A 17,859-nucleotide genomic window follows, 5' to 3' on the forward strand; every position below is an offset into this window, starting at 1 on the left:
AGACTCAGACAGCCTTTAAGAACCTTGTTAAATCGGGGCTTGGATCCCACAGATAGCCACTCAGAACTCTAGGAAACAAAGGCACATGTGAATAAAACAGCTGCAAACCTACTGCAGGTACTGCTAACACTCTTATCACTGCAGAGCAGAGATCCTTCCACCTACTCAGAGGGAGTAAGATCTTCCCAACTTTGGCAAAAATCCTGAAGGGCAATCCACGATGTGCAGTGAAGGCAGCCCATGTGCTCTCAGAGATAGCCAAAAATGGTGAGTCGTGCTCAAATACTACTACAAGGCATTTTACAGCACATTAGCTTCATGTTTTCACTCTTGAATTTTGTTTCACGGCTACCAGCTACTCCTATGGCAATTGTTTTATTCCTACGTGGCAAAAGCCTGGAATTCCCTCTCTTTTTTCTACACAGAGGAAATGAAGAAACCATGTATTGAAGCAGATTTGGTTCTAACACTGATACCTTTGCTAGAGAGCACAGACCAAGAAATGCTGCTCCATGCTGGGAGGGCCATTGGCCGTATCTGTTACGATAACCGTAAGTATCTACTGAAGAGAATCTGCTTTTCCCTGGCTCTAAGGCATTCTTTAAAAGGCATTGTAACTCATAATAACTTTATGAGACCTGAGCACATATGCACCTCAGCCTCCAGTTAGGTATGCAATTCACAGAGCTCACAGACACCTGGCTGAATGCACCCCAAGCACTGCCTGAACTCTGGGCTTCCCCCCTACATTTCTGACTTCAAGTGGCACAAATCTGTCAGAACTGCTTTGAAATCACAAGAGGAGCAGAGCCTCACACGTATCTTAACCAATTGTGCAGACTTGCCTTGGGTCCAAATCCTGAATGGCTTGGACACCCTACAAAGTAATAAGAACATCTATAAAGCAAAGCACTTATTCAAAAAGTGCGTTAGGAAAAAAAGAGATAAAAATACTGAGATATTTATCTCTGCAAGGAATGGATTTCTCTAAGAACCACTGCTTGCATGCAGGAGATCTTTGTGCTCAAACTTCCCTGGACACCAGCTTACCAGATGGTCTCACAAGTTAAAAAATTTTCATTTACTTGCCCAGAACAGTTTAAGTTTTTTTTTTACCTTTAACTCCCAGACTGCCCAAAAGATCTATTCTATACTGAAAGTAATATGGAAACTTTCACCCAGTATCTTGTATCCATAACTCTCTGCCTTCAGTCTCTTTTCTCTAATCCTTCTAGTGTGGATCTGCACAACTTTACTTAGAAATTTGTGGGTTTGCCTCCTTCACTATTCTTGTGACTAAGCTCCCTGTGAGTTACATGTATTGGTCAGGGAATGACACAATAGTCTAAAAAAACTTTTCCCTGTAATTTCCTTCCCAGCTCATGTAACTGCTGTACACAGCAGTGCTGCAGCATATGGCCATCCTGCACATCTGCTCTCCTTCTGGCAGAGCACAGGCCCAGCACAGATTTGCCAAGACAACTGTGACATGCTTTAATAAATCCTATCACCAACACAGCAATAAATGCATCAAAGAGAAGAAAAAAATTAACTTCACCAATTCCCTGTCTGAATTTCAATTGCTGTGCTACAATAGCACCAGACCCTTCCTGGTGTCTGCCATGCACTCTGTCACACGAGCAGCAGCCCAGCTCTCAGCAAGACACTGCTGCAAAAGCAATGCCATTGTGCTTTTAAGCAACCATCACCGTCCAACTTCGTATCTTACAGTTCTTGGTACCGTTAAAATAATTTCAGATATTAAGCTTTCATTCATTACAAAAGAAACTACAAAAAGTAAGAAAACAGTTATCAGGGTTTTCCTCAGGAAGCACACATGGATGGAGACAGTGGCTTAATACCTTAAGTCAAAGACAAACCAGGAGGTTTAGCAAAAATCTGTCCCAAAGCTGCATTTCCTCCACACACATATTAGCATGGAGCCACCACCAAAAGCTTTACAAATTCTAACATTGTGAGAAAGAACCAGACTACCTTGCTGCTAAGCATCCCAGCTGGACCCTTTCCACAGGTTTAATCAGTACCTGATTTAACCACCTTCAACACCTCTGCTTCTCTGACCAGGCAGCCTTCAGGAAGAGCTGGTGAAGGTTGGAGTGATCCCCTCACTGGTCCGAATATTAACTGACTATGCAGACAGTGAACCTCTTGTCCACGTTGCTCTATTGGCCTTATACAATCTGGCAGACCTTGGTAAGTAAGGTCTTTTTTAAAGTTGGTTTTTCGTTTCTGCATCTTAGAGAAAATCATCATCAAGTCCACACTGTCACTGCCTTTCCATGCCCACACATTTGGGGACTTTGTTTTCTCCTTTGTTTTTGGGGTGGGGTAGGGCTGGTATTTGGGCTTTGTTTTAAAACATTAATGATATCTAATCAGGAACTGGCCACAGTGTCTGATATGGATTGGAGAAATAACTACTCTTTTATGGAGTGCCAGCAATTACTTATACTGCATTATAAAAATTAATTTTTAACAGCCAGCTTTTGACCCCAAATGAAGAGATGGCATAACTTTATATGATAAATTGACATTTCAAACTACTTCAGATTTGGTACATTAAAAGCTTGTTTATTAAAACTTAATTTCTATTTAATAATTAAGTTTCTAAACCTTACTGAAACAGTTACCATTTCAATTTCCACAATTTTCCAAGAAAGAGCATCTCTCTACTAATTTAAAACATATTTGCCCTACTTTACACAAGTTGTGAGTAGTAATGGAAGAAAAAGATCAAGTACAAAATTATGATCACTATATATGGTCTGGCTAAAATTTGATCTACTGCTTCCTGCATTTAGGGGGCTATGCAGGGAAGGGACATGATATCACACTGTCACATTATCATCTAAGGAGGTCTGTCCTTGTTATATCAGTTCCATTATTTAATACCATATTCAATTGAAATGTATTCTATGTCAAACAGTGGCAAGCTTTGCTAACACCCATCCTGCAAATGTTTAGGATGCCAGCAAGACTAGAAGCACCTAATCAAGGCAAAAAATATACTGCTACAGCAAACTGACATGTTATATTAATAGCCAATTGTTATATTAAATAATCATACTACAGACAGACTTGTACACATCAGTGAGATTTAAGCCAGGATCAATTTGCTACCTATGAGGTCTACAGAAGTTACAGAAAAAACAGCTAAAGAACTTTGGGGGGAGAAGGGATAGAGTTCTGCTGTCTCAGTGCTGTCCAAAGAAACAGAAGAGTTTACAAGAACAGAAAAAGCCTTCAAAAACAGTGCCTAATCACTTCAGATCATAGGGAGATATTTTAAAATGTTTAATCAAATTTTAAAAAATCGAAATCCTGACTTTATCACATACACAGATTCAGCCAAGAAAGCTCTAAGCATGACAAAAGTTGCTGAACAACTGGTGAAACAACTGAGGAGAGCAGAGAGCCATGAGAAGCTAGAAATTGTCTTTGAGGTCCTGCAAGCACTTGCAGAAAATGGTAAGGCTCCTTTTGGTCTGGGTGGAGCAAGGGGAGACTGGGTATTGTACTGGCTTAAGGCCTGGGTTCCGAGTTTGCCATGGGATCCTGCTAACAGTACCAGCAATCCTTTTGGGAGAAATAAGCCCCAAGACCATGTGAGATCCTGGCCCAAACAACACATGAACAGGTGAGACATGAAAGAAAGGAAGGAGAGAGTACCATTCCACCATTTCAGTCGATCCAAAAGTCAGCAGATTCAAACTTATTCTCCATGGTTGATTAAGAGGAAAGCAGCAACACAGCTATTTTTTTTTTTTAATTTTAAAAATCAGAACAACTGGGTACCGGTTCAATCCCTGTCTGGGCCATTTACCTAAGAGTTGGACTCGCTGCTCCTTGTGGATCTCTTCCAGCTCAGAATATTCTGTGACTCTGTGAAGATGCACACTCTAAGCAGCAGTACAACAAGCACTGACACTGCTCCACTAAAAATATCTCAATATCTGGCACAGATTTTAAAGACACGAAAGTTCATGACTGGCAACACAAGAAATGTCAAAGACCAATGCAGAAAGCTTTGCTCATTCTGCCTTGTGTCATCCTAGCTCCAGAAAGCTGTTACAAGCAAAACCAAAACAGTGACTACACCTGAAAAACAACTGGCTAAATTTCAAGGATTTAGCTTTCTAGTTTGAAATGCTTCCAAAAAGAGCCAAGAATCTTTTAGTGTGCTTTTACTGTGATCTCTACAGATGCTCTGAAAGTGCAGTTGGTGGATGCAGGTGTGCCAGAGGTGCTGTCTGAGATCCTGCTGAGGCTCCAAGGCAGTTCCCAGGCTGAAGATACATGCATTATGAAGGCTGCATCAGATCTCATTGTCTCTCTGCTTCTTGGAGGTAAAAAGGGGAATATTACAAGCCAGGTACATGAAGAACCAACATCCAAAAGTCTCTTTAGCAAAAGAGTTTCCATTTCTGTTGGCTTCTTTTACTTAAACAGGGACCTATTCACAATCTCTTTTATCATCTTTGCAGGAATTCTTCTCAGGCATGACACTTTTCATTTCTATAACCTATAGCCCAGTGCTTGTGCCTAACAGTAACTTAGTTTATATTACTGCTATGCTGCACTCTGGGCAATACAGATTAAAAAATAAAATACCAGGAACTGGCCACTTACACTGCATCCCACCACTCTCAACTCCAAAGCAATCAACAACATAAAGGTCTTCAATAATTAACCTTAACAACAAACTAAGTCATCACTAACTGACAGAACAGCTCAGTTTGGGGGCTAATTATAATCAGATATGAAATAGTCTCTATTTCTCATAACACAAATAAGTACTTAGAGAAGATTTTTCCTAAGGGCTCCATCACCTCTTAGAACAGAGATATTTGCAACACATCTAGACACTTGCAGGTACCAAGACAGGGGCAAGGCTTATTGCTAATTTTACAAAAGAAATTGTAAAGTTGGTCGTTCTCTACCCTTCAAAGATGGAAAGCCACTGTTTGTGAGTGCAGAGAAAACCAACACTATCAGATTTCACTACTCCCTAGTTCTGAAATAGTTAATTTCCGTTCTGCAGACTAGAGACTTGCATGCTTTTAAGTTACAGATGCTACTGATACTAAAATAATTTGGGGGGCATAATCATAAAAAAGGGGTGATCATATATGCAAGCCTTTGCACTTTTTCTTTTTTTGCTGAACCACACTTTATTAGAGTGGAGACTCTGGAAATACTTAATGCCAAATACGTTTGTTAGAAATAAAAAACAAAACCCCACACACCAAAAAAACCACCAAAAACACAGAGGAAAAAACAAACAAACAAAAAAAATTCAACATAGTTACTGCTGGTTTATGTTTTAAATCACTTTTAGGAAGGGAGGTTTGCTCAGACATTGAGATAGGAAGAAATCTCAACATAAGGCATTTGATCTTTCAATTCCTATTATAGAAAGCAATGAGCCTTTATACTCTGCAGAGAGAAAGAGATATTCTTATGAGCAGGCTCCTGGAAAGCATGCTGTGCTCAGTCAATCAGCAAAAGATCCTCCCCACACTTCCTGTCCTGTCTCACTGATCACCACTGTATTGGCTTCAAACTCAATTAACAAAATTGCTCAACTTTGTGTGCATATTCTCAGTTCAGTCAGAGAGAAAAAGTGAAAGATTTGCACCAGGCTAAGCCTGGGAAAAAGTCCAGGAAGAATTTAAACAATCTATTATCTTGTTTTCCATTCATATTGTTTTTAGATATGTTCTACCACAGTGACCTAAGTCCAAATGTACCAATCAAGTGATATGATTTACTTTAAAACCAATAGAATTAATGTTCACAATGTTCTCTATAAAAGAGAGAAGAGCTTTTGAATAAAATCATTCTTTGCCTTCTGAAGACAGAATCTCTTCATTCCTGTCCCTGCCTTACCAGCTACATTCTGCATTAATAGGTGCTTAATTATTAGAAAAAAATCCCTCACATCTGTCTTAATGTTGGTTTTGGGGTTTTTTTTAAAGCAAGCTATCATCCACACATCTCTTCACCTCCACCTCACAACCTTTCTAGACTCCCTTTCTTCCTTGCCCTATACCTTGCTCTGAATCAGCCATTGTGCATCATGGCTCTACAAAGGCCACAGAAGTGCCCCCAGTGCCTTTAACTGGCTATTTCAATTTACTCAGCTGAATGGCTTGCTTTGTCACTCATTCTTCTCCCCCCATCCTCCCCACAACAGCACTAGATGTTTCATGTGGAAGAAGTGAATAATCCCTCTCATGCCTCAGTGTGTGCCACTGATGTATGCACAGCTTTTAATCTGAGAGAAAAAAAATCCTATGGAAATCTGTTCTGAGCAGCAAATGACTTCTAGGCAGTGAAAAGATGACAGACAGCTTTTGCAGCTATGAAAAGTGGCTGTTCCTATCAGACTTTAACTATGAGCCATTAAATTGAATGTTCTGCTGCTATCCAAGCAAAAACTCCATTGGAGAGAAAAGCAATTTGGAGCTCTGTGACAATCAAAGCAAGGCAACCACTAATGGGCTCTGCCTATTTGCACTTTACTACATGAGGGGAAAAAAAAATGTTCTGACATTCTTCAGTTTGAGAGGTGGGGGAAGGAGAGAAATTAAGTTCAATTAAGGTTGGTCTATATGAAGATCAAAATCTTTTCCCTGTAGAATTTTATCAGACCAAAAGAGGTGACCTGTTTCTATGGAACCTGTTTTTAAAGAGGACTAGGCAATTTTCCTCATATACTCTGATCTCCAAAGATTAGGACTAGGCAAGAGAGCACTTGAAGATTGACAAGCAAAACCATCAGCTTTAGAGAATATATGCATAAAATGGTATCAAAAGATTTCTGTGTGAGTAGAATCCTAACTACTTCACAGAGTTCTCTCATGAAAATATCCAACTACATTTTACAAGCATTTGACAAATTCTGATCTAACATATGTAAGAATACAGAGGAAAAACAGGTTACTAAGTGAAATGTTAAGAGATTAAGAGAATAATAGGCGAAAGATAACAGAAGTGTCTACGACTTTGAGGTGGAAATAACATCCAAACCATGAGAAGTATTGTTGCACACAGAGATTTTTTTTTTTTTTTTTTTTTTAAATACCTTACTGCTGAATTACCAGCTAAGCCTCTAAGTTCCCATAAGAAAGAATCAAAGGAATGAGAAAGGTTCTCTTCTGGTAAGAGAACCATTTGCACCTGCAAAAAAGAAGTCTGTCCCATGAGAATCCACAAAGAAAATATGTAAACACCTGGGTAAAGAGAGAGAGTCTTAACACATAAACACACAAGCATTTTCTAACTAATTAATTGAGTGGAAATAAAGTTATGAACCAACTAGAGTTATACACGAGGTCTTGAAAACTATAAAAAATGGGCTTTAACATTTGGCTTTTCTGCATGAAGAAACTGAGTCCCATCTGCTTATTACTGCAACAAAGTACTGGAGCTACTGTTGGCCAGACCATGTATTTGCATCAGGTGTGTACAGTTCCATGGATAACCCTTTATTCCAGGTGAATACATCTTTGTATTTCGTGTTCACACTGTTTTGCCATTTTTAATAAGCAGCTTTCACAAGGTAAAAGCACACAATAAGGAAGTGAGGCATAACAAACTGCATAAAGCAAAATACAGAAAATTATTTTCCAAATGGCATCTTCAAAACACTTCCTTCAGAAAGGATCCCATCTGTAGCATAGAGGGCTTCCTTTGGCTCTTTAGCAGAACTCCCATTTCCTAGGTGAGCTAAGCAGCTTCTGAAAACAAAGCTGCCACACCTATATGGAGCAAATTCCCAAAGACAGGAGGTGAGATCCAGACATGCACTGACAAAATACTTGCAGAGCATTGCTGGGCAAAGTGGTAGTTTTTTTGAATGTACAAATCTGCACTTTCATTGGGATTTAATAAATGAGATCTCTCCAGGTCAACTCATATTTTCTGAGCTTCATGTGAGTGTAACACAAAAAGACTTCTCATTTCAGAAAATGGGTTTTTCAAGAGAGGTAAGAAAAACCTGGCTCTGATTCTTTCAAGGAGTTGTTAATGACTATTTCATAGAAAATAAAGAATAACAGGAGTACAGAACTAGTAATCAGATTTACCATTGGTGGGTAAGATCCCTGGTTTCACAATACCGCCTTAAATCAGTAGAATAGCAAAGTTAAAGGAGCTGGTGAGAAATGAAAAATGCCATTGGTATTCTACAACATGTGTAGTGGAAAATGCAGCAACACTGAGGGAAAAGAAAAGGACTGGGGAACCTATGGTTTTGATTTTGACAGTGATTGTCCCTTGATAGCTCTCTCGAGCTAAGCTCCATTGGAGTCTGTCTCAGCATCAGTTTACAGGTAGCTGATGCTTGCCTCTAAAGAGCTGAAGGTAACAAAAAACAATGCAAAAGCTACAGTCTTGATCTTAGCAACAAATGAAAATAGTCAAGGCAAAGGCTCCCTGAGTTCTGAATTTGCATCACCGTGTTTCTTACCTCTCTCACCTGCTCGGTTCTGCCTCTCTCTCCAGATGGCAACTGCCTGCGCATGTTCCAGCTGGGAGTCGTGCACCAGCTCCTGGATGTGCTGGAGAAGCAGGTGCAGAGCGGGGACACGTCTGTGCAGCAGGCTGCTCTCAGCGCCCTGCAGAGCCTCGCCGTTCCAGGTGCAGCCCCAGCACAGGTCACCCTGCAGCTCTGCCCAAACACCAGCACCTGTTTTGGGGGGAATTGACCTTTTCCCCCTCCCCCATATTTGAATAATTCATCAGGAATTCCTCATCTACACAAAGAGTTGAAATACCATAAAGTGTAATCTCATTACTAGCTGCTGAAGTAGTTTCGTATTAATAGCACACAACAGCTCAAGACAAAAAAAAAAATCAGAACAGGGTTCATGACTTAAAACACAGAGAATGGAGTGGTGACATCCTGGTAGGGATGTCCAACTTTCTCTTCTATAAAGCTAATATTCATTCATATTTTACAGAAACAGTAAATCTTAATGTTTTTTGAAGCTGCATTTTAGAAAGCTCAATTCAATTATAAAATATCAACATACAGCATTTTAATTATCTGTTCTGTTCAAGTCTGTTACAAATAATTTTAGATGTTTCCAAGTGTGTGGACACTACAATATACTTTTCCACCTCAATTCATAAAAATATCTGTAATATCTGTTAGGTAGTCTCTAACAGAAACACTTCTAGAAACACAAGCTCTATCACTTTCAACAATATAATCTGCTACCTGAAAAAAAAATGAAAGCACTGAGTGGAAATCCATAAACATGAATTAAATATTGGTGAACACCTGGAAATAGACATAGAACTCTTCAATTCAAGCATTGATTTGAAAAGGTAACAGATGCTTATAAAACATTTAAAAGTCATTATGATCTAGTAAAAGGAGTCAGTCTTTGCCACTGAAAAACAGGGACATCAAGAGCAAGTTACTTAATAAGGTGTGCTTCTCAATTTGCCCAATAAAAGGATGAGGGATATAACAGTTCTCTCCCTAATTTCACTGTCCAATCTTCCTCACCACTCTCCCAAAAATATATGCAGAAGATGGGAAAAAGATTGCTCTGGAGGAAGCAGCTTTTGGCAGCACAGTTAAGCAGTATTAAGTCTTCTTGCAGACAAGCTTCTGATTATTACAAAGGATTTACTGCACCAACCACTGGAGCAGAGGAAAGCACAGAAACAAAAGCACAAACAACAGGGCATCAGTGAACTCTAATACAAAATGAAAAGCCATTTCTAAGAAATATGGCTGAATAAATCACTTCTGCCCCCCAGTTCAGTTAAGATGAGCTAGCACAGAACAGGCTTCCTCATGTGACTGGGCAAGTGGATGGATAATCAATTACAACTAGAAAAAGAAGAGGAACAACAATGCTGTGTTTTATATTTTTTTTCTGGGCAGGACTAAGATAAAAAGTAACTAAAACTACCCAAGAGCAGCTCCTATGAAAGTTTTAGCCCAAAAGAGAAGTCTAAGCAATCAGGTAGTCCTGACTTGATTTCTGAGCTCGCTAACAAGTTGGACTTTTCACTAGAAGCCTAACACAGCACACAATTCACAGCAGCTATGTGATATCTACATTTTCAAGTGTTTGTGCCCTTACTGAGCCTGACATCAACACTCTTTCCCCTGTTCTAGTTGTCAGCAAGGTTCAGGTGCTGGAGGAAGGCGTCGCAGAGCGGATCGAGGCGCTCCTACGGGCACAGAGCCGCCCCGCGCAGTTCAAGCTCCTGGGAACACTGCGGACACTGGCGGATGGACGAGGTAGGAACCCGCCAGTGCCCACTGAGCCCAGCCCCAGCTCCCCCCCACCTTACCCTGCAAAACAAGGCTCTGCAGGATGGGCTCAGTGTCCTGCTGACCCAATTCCACTCCATCTGGAGAGCTTCCAGCAGAGATTATTGCCAGAGGCTGCGCTCTTTCCAGACTGCCCCAGTCAGCCTCAGAGGCAGTTGAGAAACAAACCACATGGAACCAATCTGTAGCAGTCAGTGAGAGCAGGCAAAGGCCCAAAAAGATGTTTTTCAGCAGAGATACAGCAGCAAGGCATGAGTATGATGAAAAAGAGACAGGTTTTAGTGTCAAATCACAGGACAGCAAATCAATAAAGAACTAGAGAACATAAAAGGAATAAAGGGAGTTAGCAAGGCAGGAGAAATTAATTTCTACCAGTCCTTCTATACGTGTTGCCAGTTTTATCTTGCTCATGTGGCTCAAATGTTGAATTTACTTTTCATGTCAATGTTTTAGATTATTTACTTGTATTTCATTCAGTTTAACACAGAGGAAGTATGCAAAAGCAACAATAATCTTTCTGTGGATACTGTTGCATTTTGAGAAACGTTCACCATGTAAGAATTACATTAAGATATACTTCAATATCTTAATTTATCCTTAGGCTTACTTAGCTCTTAGCAGACCATGACACAAAACAAATGTCATGCAGTTTAGTAATGTCTTTCATATTGCCAGAGCAGCTGCTCTAGAGTACTAATCAGTACAGGTTCATTGATATGCAGGAATAACAAGTTAAAACTAGAATAGTTATGACCATTTTGTGATGGGAAGTGATAACTGACATGGGCCAATTAAGACATCACTTCATTAGCTATATAGAAGAGGATAAAAAGCTCACTCTGCTACATTCCATGCTGCACTCCATTGCACTACTACAGACACCACTTAATATAAGAACTATTTGCATCTTTTATCAAACTAGCATTCATGATCAAAAATTTAGGTCTAGTCCTTCTCTTAATTTGCACCACTTCCAGTCCAGTGAAAAGCTGCTCTCACTTACATTTCTCTGTGGTAGGAAATGAATATTGCATCTTCTTGTTCTGAGGCTTTGAAGAAGTCATTGTAAAATAACTTTGGAGAAATTATCTCAATTGTGACAAGGTGTTTGATATTTAAAATTGAGCCATCACAGTAACATAAATGTAAATTATCAAACACTAAATTATCTTTTTAAATTTTATTTACCAGTCCTAATACAAACTTGGAATTTGGCACAAGGTACAACTTCTGAATCTGAAACAAATTATCAAAATGCAAAGTAGAATAAAATATGTAGGAGACTCAATGTTTATCTATTCCCACCTTTGAACACACAATTCCCCCACTTTTAATTATCTTCTATTCTGTTTACCCGTAACATTGCCTTTAATTAACTCAGCCTGAAACTCTTATGAACACACATCTACTAAGAAGTCCACACTAAATTAGTCAATTGTCTTATCATTACTCTATCAGCAGGTATGCTGAGGCTTACAGACTAGAAGAAGCAGGTTTCTTCCTAAACACAGAAAACTTCAGGCAGATCTGTCAGCTTCATTACTCTACATTTAGAGACCTTAACTCCTGATTCTTCCATTACTTGCCTTTAGAAGAGCAGAATAATTTGTGCACTTCAGTAGCCAAAGGACTTTCACCAAAACTGAAAGTTCAATCTTATAAAATTTGAATAAATTGTAAATAAGTTAAGAAAAGTTATTCCTGTAAAGAATTACTAACTGGGGTTTATCCTAAAGAGATCTACTGCCTGTCAAACTGAGTAAAGAAGCTGCCTTCACCACAAATCTCATACTGGTTCCATCCTCCAGCCTCTTACCTCAACTTCCTGTACTAAGCTGGATTACTGTGATCTCTGCAGACTAACAAGGAACACCTGACTAGAAACAAGAGTCTTGTGCTACAGGAGACAACATGCAGGTAGCTTGCAATGCCCAGTAACTCTTGTCTCAGAACAAAGTATGCCAGCTAGGCTGTAAGCTCCCAGATTCCTTGTGGGATTTTGACCTGTGGATTGTTCCTTAGTGTACTGGACTAATTAAAAACCAAGTGTGTGTACTTCCCCATCTCCCTCCCCCAAAACAGACAGAGCATAGGCTGGCTTACAGCTTCTAGAAAATGTCCAGAGCAATCACGTGGCTTATTGACACTGACAGGGACAGGTAAAGGAGCAGGATGATGCCTCTATCATTTTGTTACAGATGTTCACATAGAGTTCCACTTCCCAGGACAAGTTATCTAGTGAGGTTTATTTCAAATGTCAACCACAAACACCAATACTTCTAGCGAGTCTTGAGATAGGATTCCTGAAATGCAAATTAAAAGGCTCTTCCACAGTAAGGGGAATTTCTGATAATGCCTTATACAGAGTTCAACACATTCTTAGGACTCAGGTCATCCAATTACTGACATGCTGCCAATTCTGTACTAAGACTTGAGTTCCCACACCACCAACAGTAATGAATTATCACCAAAACAGCACAAACAGGCTCCCAAGAGCCCACAATTACATTTGTGCAGGGCTCAAAATGCAAGGGCCAAAAGCCAAGCGGGAAAGGGCAGGCTCCCTGAAGTATCACAACAGAATATTTGTTTTCAAAGACAGAAAGCTGCTTATTTTAAGCCTGACTTCAGCAGCCCTTTTAAAATTATAGTCTATTGACACAGCTTATTTTGTCCTTCACCTGCATGACTCCATCGGAAAATATTTCCTAGATATTTAAAAGTTCAGTGCTTCAATTAGAGCTCTTGAAGGTTGCTGAGCACAAGTCCACCACCCCAGTTATTTCTACATTGGCATTCCTGTGGCAGACTGACGGAGGGGTCTGATTTTGAAAGCCTCTGGGTGATGCTTTTCTCTCCAGCTGATGCAGCCGAAATCCTGGGCCAAGACCCCCAGCTGCTCAGCAGGCTGGTGCAGTGGTGCAGCGTGAGCGACCACAGCGGCATCTGCGGAGAGGCAAACCGGCTGCTGGCTTCCATCCTGCACCACAACAGGTCCCAGGTACCACCACCCCTGCTCTGATTTCTACTACACCCCGCTCAAATATGTTTAAAGGTTGCAGACAGAGCTAGGGATTAAACAGCACATGTAGCTTTATAATGAAAACCATGAAGGTTCAGTGACAACCTCTCTGGTGTGCCTCAATACCTGGGGGAAACCTGTGCACCCCATAAGCACAGACACCTCACAAAAACGAGCACCACGGTCACTTACGGTCACTTGTCAACACTGACCCTGCCTCACTAAGGCCTGACAAATGGCAACTAGCAGGTCAAGCTTTTCTATGGTCAGAAGTATGTTTCAAATTTCAAATTAAAATGGTAAAAGCAACCCAGAGTTGTCCTAAATGTCTGTCCTCTGGAAGCTCCAAAGAGCCCACTTATCCATGATGGACAAATCTGGCATGATCTTTACATGCTGGCATTTTCAAATTGGCTTGTTTTTTTTAAGTTGTACTATTACACACAAGCATCCAAGCCATGCTTTACTATGAAGTAGTGACTAAAAAAGTAGATACTCTCTGCACAGGCATTGATAAAGCAAGATTAATCCTTGCTAGCTTGATGGATTGAAATGAAAGAATGGAATAAGGACAAATTGAAACAAGACAAATATATATTTATCTGACAGATATGCATCTATAGTTAATTCTAAGTATTTGTATGATCAGTGCCAAAAGAAATGTTATCCCTAGTCTTTGAATATAGTCAGTTTACACTGCAGCAAACAAATCATTTCCCTCTATTCAGAAGTTGAAGGGTGCAATCTCATTTCCCTCTTCATTCTACTGTATTCCTACATTAGATTTCCATCTGTTTTACCTTTGCTTTCACAGGAAGTGGTCAAAGCCATCCAGGCAGCACAAGGAGTGAAGCATCTGGTTTCCATGACAACAAGTGAACATGCTGCCATGCAGAATGAGGCTCTGAATGCCTTGGCAATAGCTTCTGCCATTGATTTAGGTATTTTCCTCCTAAAAGCATTTACCTGTGCAAGATCCTCAATTATTAATAAACACTGTCATGCTGTTAATTCTAGGTAACATGTATGAAAAAGCATGTTTCTTGTCTAGATTTAGCTCTTCAGCATGAAATAAAGGTTGTCACCATTCAGATCATAAAATCAACAGGCTTTAGGAATGGCCTGAAGGCTTTTTTTATTTAGGATCTAATCAAATTATCATACTGTGTGGACAGCCACTACTTGAGCAGCATAATATGATGCTAGAAACCTACACAAAAAAAAAGTAGAAAAGTGGAGGTGATGGAGATAAAAAAAAGATGATAAAGGCTAGATGAGGGACAAACAGATGAAGACTGTAAATAGCAGAAATAATCTTCAGACTATGAGGACAGAATAAACCAGAACCATAAATAAAAAGGTATTGTAGAAGCTGCAAATAAAACAGGTAAAGATTCAAACTAATTTTCCTGAGCTTATTTTCAGAGTTACATACAAATTTCTTCAGATTTTTCCTGTATAACTTGAAAATAGGTCTGAACTTCTTACAATAAAGAGATGCCACAAATCTATGTACATCAAAAGGTAAATTGAAAATAAAAACTTGACATTTTTCATTTTCTTTACCAACACATAAGACTGAAGAGCCCATTTTACTGTTTGTCTACCATTAAAACTCTCAAACTCATTTAGGCAATTAATGGGAAACAACATTTCTAGCACTGAACATCACAGGTTTTAATTACTACAAGGTTAACTATATACAGTCAATATATAACTAGTCCCATCTTCAAGAATGAGGCAAATAAAGAAATTCTGTACAGAAAAAAATACAGAAATTCTTGAGTGCAGAAGACAGATGCTCAAGACCTTCCTGTATAGCCAGTTCAAAATGAAGCCAGTCCAGAACTCTTTAAAAAAGGAATATTCAGTTTATAATTTCTTTCTAGATAACAGCTCCGGGTTATCATTTCTTTGTTTATTTTTCAGAAACTCTTGAAGAATCTTTTAAAGAATCACAGCTAGTTCAAAGCTTACACAAACTTCTACAAGATGATAACACTAGTCCTGAGGTGAAATACAACTCAATGGGCCTTTTGTGCAGACTTCTTAATTCAGGTAATTTCATTTTAAGTTGTCTGTGATGGAAGGATGAATATTTGTGAAGAAGACAAATGGTTTCTGTTACCAAAATATGCTGCCTGCAGTGCTCCAGTGAATGAATATTAGCGGTTCACTCCGTATTGATCACCAAAAATCACATTCAAGTAGTTTCCTTCTCTAGGAAAAGCTGATTAAACCATTAGTTGAATAAAATAAAAAAGAGAGGAAGGCTTCATTGCAGTCAGTCTGTGGCATAACTAAGTCCCAAAATAGCAAAATTAGTCTTGGAGCAAAAGCATCTTTGTTGAACTTCACCATGCACTAACGCCTGGCAGTCCCAGAGTATTTCTGTATCCACAGAAAGTCTGTACCATGCTCACAAGGCAGGCATACATGTTTTCTGCCTGTGCTGTGAGCAAACCAGAAGCTGAGATAAAGCAGCCATTTTAGCAATGCTGTCTTCACACAGAGTGTAAAGCATGTGAAGGGCATGATTTTGGTTTCACTCCATGGTCAGGGAAGAGTTCAAACGCTTCCAGCAGGCTGGGACTCTGCTGGATGTGTAGCACTAAATGAAAATGAGCACCTTGAAACCAGAAGTCCAAAAATCTTGTGGCAGTTTTTCACATCTTAACACAAAAATTATATAAATTGAAAATAATAATTGTATTTGGGCAAGGATGGAACACAATGTGAGCTACCTTTGAAATCCTTGAGCCACCCTGTATTGACAGACAAGCTGGATTTTGCAGTATACTCTACTTTATCCCTGTAGCCACACAGATATTGCAATAGGGATAAAAAACTTGTAGCTTTCAGTGCTACTATGAAGTATTGACATAACAGATACGATCTATAAGACTTTTTTTCCAGATATGTATACACATAGTATTTTATAGCCTAACTGTGAGGCTAAGAGTTGAGTCTTACTAATATGGAATGGTAGCAAAAAACATACAGGCAAAAAAGTGCCAGAAATTACCCTGTATTAGAATTTCAAAATTTAGGTTTTTTTCAATCAGCTCTTGGAAGTCAAGCAGGAGGAAAAAGCCTTAATATGACCAATACTTCCAATGGCTGAAAGGTATATATTGAAAAAAAAATTTTTAATTGAAGCAGCTTATTATGAACAGCAAGTACTCCAAACTTTTATCTCACAATTGTTGGGAACCGCTATGCCACAGCAGGTAACTAGAAGTCATCATTTCATCTCCCATTCAGGTGATCTGAGACAAGAAATAGAAGAGGACAAGATCAAAGACACCCTCGAGCAACTCTGCAGTCACAGCAATGCAGACGTGGTCAGGGGAGCCACCACAACACTCCAGATCCTGAGAGGAGAGACACCCCGCTAACCTCCCTGCTCCCAGGGAGCCAGCACTGCTGCTCAGGCACACACCACCAGCTTTGCAACCCTTCATTTGTCATGCTGCTGCACAACCAACACTGCTGAAGCCCAGGTGCAGCTGCTGCTTTGAGAGCTGTGTATAAAATCTCCTCATTAGCACATCTCTTTGGCTGATACTTGCACTACTGCTGCTCCTCACTGAGCCACCAACACAGCAGGAAAAAGCCCTGGCAAGCAAATGGTGTTAAGAAACATCACAGGAGAAACATCAGACAATTACCACTCATTATATATTTTTCAGGGGCTTGGTTTTGTGAGATTAGGATACACACTTGCAATTTTTCTTGTATCAATGGGATTTTTAAATAATTATATAAAAGACAAGCTTTTATCATGGAACCAAGTTAGATTAAAGGTGTAGCTTAAACAATGCAAAGGGCTGACACAAACTGAACACCTGCACATTGTGAATGACACTGTGAGCCCAACTGTTAGGTGAACATGTCAAAACCAAAGCTATCTTTAAGCTAACTCTCCCTTCAATCTCCAATTTTAAAGCCCATCTCTGAACCTGTACCTGCTCCTGTCACAAGTAATATTCCTAAACGCTTGAGGCTACAGTCTTGTCCTGATTTCAGAGTTGCACCTACTGGAATGAGACTCTGCAGAAGCAAAGTTTACAAGAAACCACAATCAGTGAACAGAGTGCTTGGACAAGACACAGAAATTACAAGTGGGCAGGGATAAGGATGTGGAGGCAGCCAGCATTTCATTATCACCCATAAGAGAACCTGGGTTTAACTTTAGATAATGGGGGAAAAAATTGAGTAAAACAGATGCCTCTGAACATTTCTGTGGAATCCTTTTGTATTTAAAAAGGTCACTAGATGAGAAGGTAGCAGATTATATTCCACAACTTGTTCTTATGGGAAATTTTTTAAGCAGTTGCAGCTACATTGCAGAGCCCTGTTGTCCAGACCTAGAAGATTAAATTCAAAACAATGCAGTGGTAGAGACTGAAAAGCTTGGGAGCAATATTTTTTTTTTTTTTTTTTTTTTTTTTTTTTTTTTTTTTTTTAGCCAGCAGAAAAGCTATTGCAAAAAAAATGAACAGCGATCTTCAGA

The 17,859-nt window shown here is 39.5% G+C and overlaps 1 protein-coding gene across 1 annotated transcript; it reads left to right on the forward strand.

The window, feature by feature from the left end:
* Window positions 1-430: 430 nt before the first annotated feature.
* Window positions 431-16,782, forward strand: LOC110474086 (rap1 GTPase-GDP dissociation stimulator 1). Its single transcript, XM_077784557.1, has 10 exons — window positions 431-555; window positions 2,090-2,214; window positions 3,364-3,489; window positions 4,224-4,367; window positions 8,530-8,664; window positions 10,163-10,288; window positions 13,183-13,322; window positions 14,158-14,284; window positions 15,273-15,401; window positions 16,608-16,782. The coding sequence occupies exons 1-10, from the start codon at window positions 431-433 to the stop codon at window positions 16,739-16,741; spliced, it is 1,311 nt and encodes a 436-aa protein (XP_077640683.1). The 3' UTR covers window positions 16,742-16,782.
* Window positions 16,783-17,859: the final 1,077 nt, after the last annotated feature.

The sequence above is a fragment of the Lonchura striata genome, chromosome 7, assembly GCF_046129695.1.
Source record: "Lonchura striata isolate bLonStr1 chromosome 7, bLonStr1.mat, whole genome shotgun sequence".
NCBI lineage: Eukaryota > Metazoa > Chordata > Aves > Passeriformes > Estrildidae > Lonchura > Lonchura striata.